The sequence below is a fragment of the Sinocyclocheilus anshuiensis genome, unplaced genomic scaffold, assembly GCF_001515605.1.
Source record: "Sinocyclocheilus anshuiensis isolate Anshui unplaced genomic scaffold, SAMN03320099.WGS_v1.1 scaffold914, whole genome shotgun sequence".
Classification (NCBI taxonomy): domain Eukaryota; kingdom Metazoa; phylum Chordata; class Actinopteri; order Cypriniformes; family Cyprinidae; genus Sinocyclocheilus; species Sinocyclocheilus anshuiensis.
In genome coordinates, this window is record NW_015539870.1 from 3,635,712 (window position 1) to 3,643,462 (window position 7,751).

At 39.2% G+C, this 7,751-nt stretch overlaps 1 protein-coding gene across 1 annotated transcript; it reads right to left on the reverse strand.

Annotated features, from left to right (window-relative positions):
• Window positions 1-534: 534 nt before the first annotated feature.
• LOC107685139 (sorting nexin-18-like) lies at window positions 535-4,262 on the reverse strand. Its single transcript, XM_016481652.1, has 2 exons — window positions 2,617-4,262; window positions 535-1,230 (listed from the first exon to the last, which is right to left on the reverse strand). Exons 1-2 carry the CDS (start codon window positions 4,058-4,060, stop codon window positions 983-985), a joined length of 1,692 nt encoding a protein of 563 aa, XP_016337138.1. The 5' UTR covers window positions 4,061-4,262; the 3' UTR covers window positions 535-982.
• Window positions 4,263-7,751: the final 3,489 nt, after the last annotated feature.

Below are 7,751 nucleotides of genomic sequence, written 5' to 3' on the forward strand. Positions count from 1 at the left end.
TGGGAATCTTTCACGGACCACCAGTGGTCCAGAGTTTGAGAACCACAGTTACATTTTGAAGGTTTCACTTCAATTTTTCTTCCTCATACAGCTGGTAATGGTCTTGAGCTCTTAAAATATATCCACTAAGCTCTCATTTGCTGTAGTTAAACTAACTAAAATACTTACGCTGTAACAAGGAAGAAAAAATCTAAACTGAATAATGAAATTGCTAGTAAACTAGTACCGTGAGTGATCCCCTCTGCCTCGTCTGGAATGTCCTCTAGATAAAGAGGGTTCAGCCCATGTTTTCTAGGTCATTGTTCCTTTGCACTTCTCCTCCAGGGCTGAGAAAATGTGTCTCGTCTTTCTCTTGCAAACTCTTAATGTAAAACAGACACAGGCCTCTCCCTCAGAGCAGATTAGATAAAGGTTAATAAAAGTGTAACTTGCAGAGACTGACAAGGATCATAAAGAACCATACTTGACAGACCGACACAATAAGACATTCAAATGCATTATGTATCTTTATATCTGTATTAAAATTCACTGGAATCAGAGGACAGTTCAAAAGACACAAATGCCTTCAAATGTACTCTTATTTAACATAACCACAGGTCCAAGTCCATGCAATGAGTCCACTGATAAAGAGCATATCAGTACAGGCACACAACTATAAGTGAGTAATCTATGTAGTTTACATCGACTACTACTAAGCCGATTAAAATGTAAACTTAAAATTGTGTTTCAAGGGTTTCAACTCAACTCAAATCAAGTATGACTTGTGTGTATTCATATTATATAGTATTTTACTCAATAATAATGAAGTCTACATTTTCAGGACCATTGTCAACTTCTGGCACGTTTTCATCATTTTTGTTCTCAAAGCCACCCCAAGCACTCCTACAAGACAATAAGTGTATTTTCATGAATCTATAATAAAAAAGGCTGCTTATTTGTGTTTTATTTCAGTTCTCTCACAACAGTGTGGGAATGTTAGCTCCTAAGCCTGATCATACATGTCCAAGGCCTCCTCCAACTTGCCTGTGATCTTCTGAAAGAAGCTGATCTGCTGCCGTAAGAAATGCTGCATCTGTGCTTTGAAGTCACGCACACAAATGCGATGAAAGTGCTGGATCTCAGCTAGCGTAGCGCAGGAGATGATGTTGCAGCGGTCGTGGATGCCTCCACCTGCAATGCCATCTTTTTCCTCCCCGTGTTTCTGGCTCTCCTTGGCCTTAGTGAGGGCTCCTGGTGAAAGACAGAAGTGAACAGAAAGACGAAAAAACAAGGAAAGCAATGGTTTAGCTAAAGTATTAAAGTCTATGACACGGAATCACATCTGCAAAAACACACACACATACACTCTTTGAGAGCTTTTTCATTTTGAACACATTAAAATGCAAGGTCCGACCAGTCAGGCTTCTGATTTATGGCTTACAGCTCTCTTTGGAATTTCTCAAGGAGAAATCAATATTCCCTGTGCACTATAAGTCATCTTGAAATGAACTCTACTTACTTTCTAATTTCACGTTCCTGGTTCTATTGCGCACGACTCAATAATAAAAAAGTTGTATCAAAATGTAATAACTTGCTCTGCCTTTGAAAACATTTTTCTGTCTTCATCTGACAAATACATTTTGCTTTTCAATCCCTCCCCTCCAACTGGGCTCCATTCTGATATGTAACACCTATACTTTTCATGATCCAATCAATTCCAGATGGAAAAAAATCCTGGCCTACATTTTTTTTTCTCGCCAAATATCACGTTTCACTCTGCGATATTTCTGATTACTAAAGTAGAATAAGGTGTGAACGTAGATTCACATTGACTTTAAAAAGACAGTCACATACAGTACATTAAATGTTTAGTTAAAATATGTGTTTCTACATCCAAGGCATCAGAATAACTATGTCTCTGTGTTAAAATGTGGTGTAAGCATTCACAGCTACCCTGTGCTGGGGCCCTAACTTTAGGATTAGAGCCTTCAAAATAAAAGCTTTCCCAGCATCAGATGTTTTATGTAGGCTAGCGATTTCTCATTCAAAACCGCATTAACTATTTGCGTCATATAAACCCAGAGATATGATTCTACAGAAAAGAATGACATCAGTCAATTTCATATCACAGTAAAGGAAAAACAGATTAGTCAGAAGTATACACTTCCCCTACTAAAGGGATGTGGGAATTACAACAGGGTTGGCATCATTCCACCATACTAACACACATTTCAAGCTGCGAGAGCTAGCAGGCCTCATATGCTCCCTCTCTCACACCAGAGAGAAATCAGGACATGTCATTTGACATACTGCCGAGAACCTGTTGGTATGTGCCATTTGCTATTAGGTACAAAAAGTTCAGAAAAAGCAAAACCATTTTACATCAGCAGCTTGCCTTTGCTAGAAAGTCATCCATCCATTTCAGTATGAATAAGATGCTTCTTTAGTTTCATGAAATAGCAGTTTATGATTCTGATTTGAGGTTTCCACTTAAATATTAACTTGACATATGGTGGTGTCACTTCTTTAAGCTGATGGCATGTACATAATCTACCGACCTACTGACCTAAATCCATATTTTATGGCATGCCATTCTGACAAGCAGTTTTGAGCAAACACATGAGAAATATCCCAAACCTTTTTGAACATGGATAATGTCTGGAAAGTTTGCAAAGTGGCCCTGGTAAATCGCTAAAAGATCGGAAATTGGCTCCAAATCCTGACGGGGCTGCTCTGCAAAGTAATCCCCAATGGTCTCGTAGACTTCTCCAGTGTGTGACATGGCCTTGTTTAATGGAGCTGAATATACTTGCTGGTCGAATTCAAAGGCCTGACTCAGAAGTCTGAAAGCCTGTCCAACTCTCTGATATTCCTTTTTAAAACCAGTGATCTGCTTTCTGGCAAATTCGTTAATAGTGAGGTTGAGCTGTATGATGTTTTCGTCCATTTTTTTGGTGAACGTTTTGAAACCATCTACACTGCTTTCCACCTCTTGTAAGTCAAGCGGTAAAGCTGGAGGACAGATAGTGAGGAAGAAGTTAGCGCCGACTAGGTCGTCCTTCTCAGCCTTTCGCTTGCCTTGCTTCCAAGCTTTTTCGTCGTTGCTGCTGCAGGTGAGAAAATGCTGGAAAACGTCGCACGTGGATAAAATAGGATGACTTGTCATGTGATTCATCCACCATATTAAACCTTTCCTCCTCTTCGAAATGAAATCCTCTTCGAATCGACCCGTGGCCTGTTTCTCAGGCAAGTGAGGAACCGAAATGACAGGGAATTTTTCTACAAGCCGTGCATAAAGCCAGTCAAAGTGCTTGTATCTTCTATTCACCTGGTTTTGAGTATGACTAGGCGTGAGTCCGTAGGACATATAGCTCTTCATGCCTTTGAATTTGGTCTGTTTTGTAGGATCATCGATGGTGCAAGTGAACGGATACGGGTTCTCTTGCCATTCGGGACCGTACTGGCCCATTGCCACAACTATTTTGTCTCCATCTCTGACCAAACCTGAAGCTTCACCCAAAACGAACGCCTCACCGCCTGACTTTACAAAGGTTGAAAACCTATTGAGATTTTTCCCAACTGTTCCTGTGCTTTTGGACTGTTGCGCACTACCACGTCGAGAAGCTGAGGTGCTTGTCATAGGATATCCCGCTTGATTCCCACGTTTTTCAGGTGTTCCTCCGTGTTCATCCGCCGTTCCGCTGTCATCCCAGTCATCGTCCCAATCCTCGTCGCTTCCCTGGCTCGTCTGAAAACTGTGTCGCTGTTGCTGAAGATGTCCCTGGTAAACAGCGGAATGAGTGGGAGTCGATTCATTTGAGGTGTCCCTCCTCTGAGGACTAGTTTGGCAGTAATAGTCCTGACTGGCGGACGTCCCGTTACCGTGTAGTGATGTGTCGGTCCTTATAATCTCCACGTATGATGCAGGGAAGAGTCCCGTCTCACCTCTGCTGTTCGTGCCCTCCAACCAACCATCGACAACCTCTTCACTACTCAAAGCTAGAAGTTCCTTCTCTGCCACAGAGATCTCGCCGGGATTTTCAGAGATAAACTCGTATAAAGCTCTCGCTCTGAGCGCCATAGTTGTGTGGAAACGCTTTGCAAACTCAGTTTGCAAAGTTACAATACACTCTCCGCGCCGTCCCGTTAAATCAACCTCTTCGGGAATTTACGCTCTCTGTTTTCTACCAAAACACGTCTGAAGACATTATCCTGTGAAAACAGTTGGAAAATCCTCTCAGAAGAGTACTGAAAAAGTGGGTTTTGTGTGCGCCTGCCTGTCTCCGCTGAATGCGCTCTGCGGTCTGGGGCAGAATAATCGAGGGTGGAGCCAATCATAATAATCAGCCCGGGGTCACGAATAAACCCCTCTGACCCTGCATGGAGCAATATCACTGACTGTAACCAGCATAGTCTCATCTAGTGTTATCTTTCAAGTCATTATATGTTGTTGTTATTATTAACGCATCGTTACATTTTATTACATTTTATAACTTTATGATTAGTCATACTATATCATGCTCATGTTCATTAATATTTCTTAAACAATTTTAAACATATAATGTAAAAATGACTGAATACAAATATTTTCAAGTGTAGCCTATTTTTCTCTTGTGCTTTGTAAAAAAAATAAGTATTTGATAGTTCACTTAGCCTGGATTGGGTGTTAAGGAGATAATGTGTTGATTAAAAAGATTACCAACATACTTAATTGCCTGAAAATGTATAAATTGCTAAAGACCTAAACTGTCATACAAGTCACTGTGCCGAAATTAATATAATCGACACATAAATAGACACATATAAAAAGTAAAATGTTAAAAATACTTCTCAAGCTTCCCAGTGGGCATTTGATGTTGAAAAGACATCAAATTGTCATCAAAATTGACATCAAATTTGCAAATCAAGCTGACAAAAACCTGACATGAGGTTGATTTGATGTAAATTGGATGTCAAACATATTGGCTTATACCTACACATTAAACAAATTTAAGTTTGGGATTAACATCCTATTTTAACCCAGTTACCACTGGAAGAAACTGCTGTCCAAATGGAATTTAAAATGATGTTACAGCATCTTGACAAGCAAGTCTTGACTAATATTTGACTTCAAATTGATATCAAGGGGCCCCCGCTGGGTTGTCTAACATGCATGTCATCTAAAAGTGTGCAATTAATTTTATTCACTTTCACATAACTGTGCACTAAGTGTTTATACTAGGTAGCAAATTAACATTTGAACTTTATTTGTGCCTAAAGTGTAATTTCAATGCACCGTGTCATTATGGCCTATTCACCAAAATGAGTATTAGGCCACTGGTCAAACTGTTTAGCATAAACAACATTTATTTGTGTGTTTTTACGTTCCCTTTACTTTGAACACATTGTCCAATCTACTTTAATTTACTCTGTACTAAAATTATAAATATGTGTATTTTATATTTGATAGCACAAGTAGCCTACATCACGGAGATGTCTATTTGACGTCTGTATTTACAACTGCAAGCCATATATTTTAGAGTGTTTGCTCATCTGCAATATGTCTAAAGGACGTTTCCTATCAGATGTCAAATAGACGTTTAGAAAATGTCTTTAAGATGTTTATGAATGTATGTAAAACTGACATCTTAAAGACGTCTGTCAGATGTTTGTACACAGCAGATGCTTTCCAGATGAAGCGATCTTTAACAGACTTGCAGACGCACATCTGGGAAAGTTATGCATTATGAAAGAAACTAAGAATACGAGCAGGACACGTTTCTATGGACGTATGATCTCAGATTACACAACACACTACCGTAGGCATCCTGTCAGTCTTGAAGAATAATACATTACTTCAACCAGTAGAGGTCACCGTCAAACAAATATCTGGGACCGTCAGTTCCTTGTCACGTGATGTTAAAGAACCGTAGCCCCGCAAGCTTTCAGATACGATCTACGATCACGTGATCGCTTAGACGTACTTCTACAATCATTACGTTGAAAGTGTCGAAGGAGTAGCCACTTATACAAGCTTTCGGGTTAAAAGGAGTGAGAAACAAGGAAGAATTTAAATCCACGTTGGATGAATGAACGTGATAGTCAGCGTGACAGTGACGTCACCTGGTAGTCGTGACGCTCGTCTCGAGCCTCTGTGGCTCGCGAACACACAACAAACAGCGCCTCTCTCCGCCCACACCATTAAGCTAGTGCATTCGCCGCGCATACATCTGAGTCTGAAGTATTACCACTTATACGGCAAAATATATAGTAATGTTTTGAATGTATTAAAAAGCCTGAACCTTTTTTTTTTTTTTTTTTTACCAGGACTTGTTTTATTCACATAATTCTGCGCGGGATTTACAGAGGAAGAGGAGTGCACAGCTAACGCTGCTAGCCGCTTTATTCATAAATGATTTTCCACATCTGAGGAGGGGGATCCAAAGCCGAAGCCGTCAAAAAAATCGAGACTTTTGGATGCATTCAATTAATACCAGCGTTTCATTTCATAGTCGCCTTATCTCAGGACTTCTGTTTTCCGGAGACAACAGCCAGAAGCTATCGAGGAATTACATGGATTATCTGGTAGAGTGTTCTTCTTATTTCTTTGTGCAGATGGCCAGAGCCTGTAGGATCAGGTGTTTTGTTTTCATTGCTGCTCCCATAATTTATCAGCCTTGGTCGGGATTGTTTTTGAGCAGTTGTTATGTTTTGTTTGCAGATATTACAAATGTACTCACTATATGGGTGAAGTCACTTACAGTTTCTTGTTTGTTTTGCTTACAAACAAACCTAAGCCAATAGAGATGGGTGTCCAGAAAACACAGCAGTTCTAAACACTACTAAAGGAAGGGTTTTCCTGATATAGCAACAAATTTTGGGCATCTCTTTTATGCTTTTTAGCTTTTTTTGTTCTGCCTTTTTGAATAAAATGTAAACATGTATGCAGTTAGATCAGTATGCAATTTTTCACATTAGATGTAGTTTCCTGTACGATAAGATATTTTATTTAGCCTGCAAATCTAATTTATTTTGCTGCACTTATCAAAAATCAGGTAAGAATGAGAATTCTGTCATTGTTTACTCACCCTCACGTCCTTCAAAACCCATATGACTTCCTTTCTTCCTCTGAACACAAAAACAGCTATTTTTAACAGAATGTCCAAGTTGCTCTTTTCCATACAGTGAAAGTGAATGGTATGGAAGCCTGTTTCCACTACGGTATAAAAAAAAGATCTCACAATTCAGACTTTGTTTCTGGCAGTTCTGAGGATTATGAGATATAAACAGAATTGTAAGATACAAACTCAGAATTCTTACTATTTTCTTGCATTTCTGAGTTTACATCTCAATTCTAAGTTTACATCTCACAGTTCTTACTTTTTTTTCAGGAGTCTTTTTGTTTCTGCCACAGAATAAAAAATAAAAAATGCAATTTGCGACTTCTTATGGATTTTTTCCCCTTTCTCTCTCTTTTTTGTGCCAATTGTGAGTTTATATCTCACAGTCTCAATTCTGACTTTTTCCCCCTCAGAATTGCGAGTTTATATCATGACAACACCAGTCCCCTTTCACTTTAATTTCATGCAAAAGAGCAGCTTGGACACACTGCTGGACGTCTCCTTCTGTGTTCCACTAAAGAAATAAAGTCATACAGGTTTCAAAAGACATGAGGGCGAGTAAATGACTTAAATGTCTTTTTTGGAGCTTATCATTTGGATCTTGTCATTTGTTTTTAACAAAATTGACACCCTTTAAAGTGACCTTGCTACAGTCTTTTTTAAAACATGTAT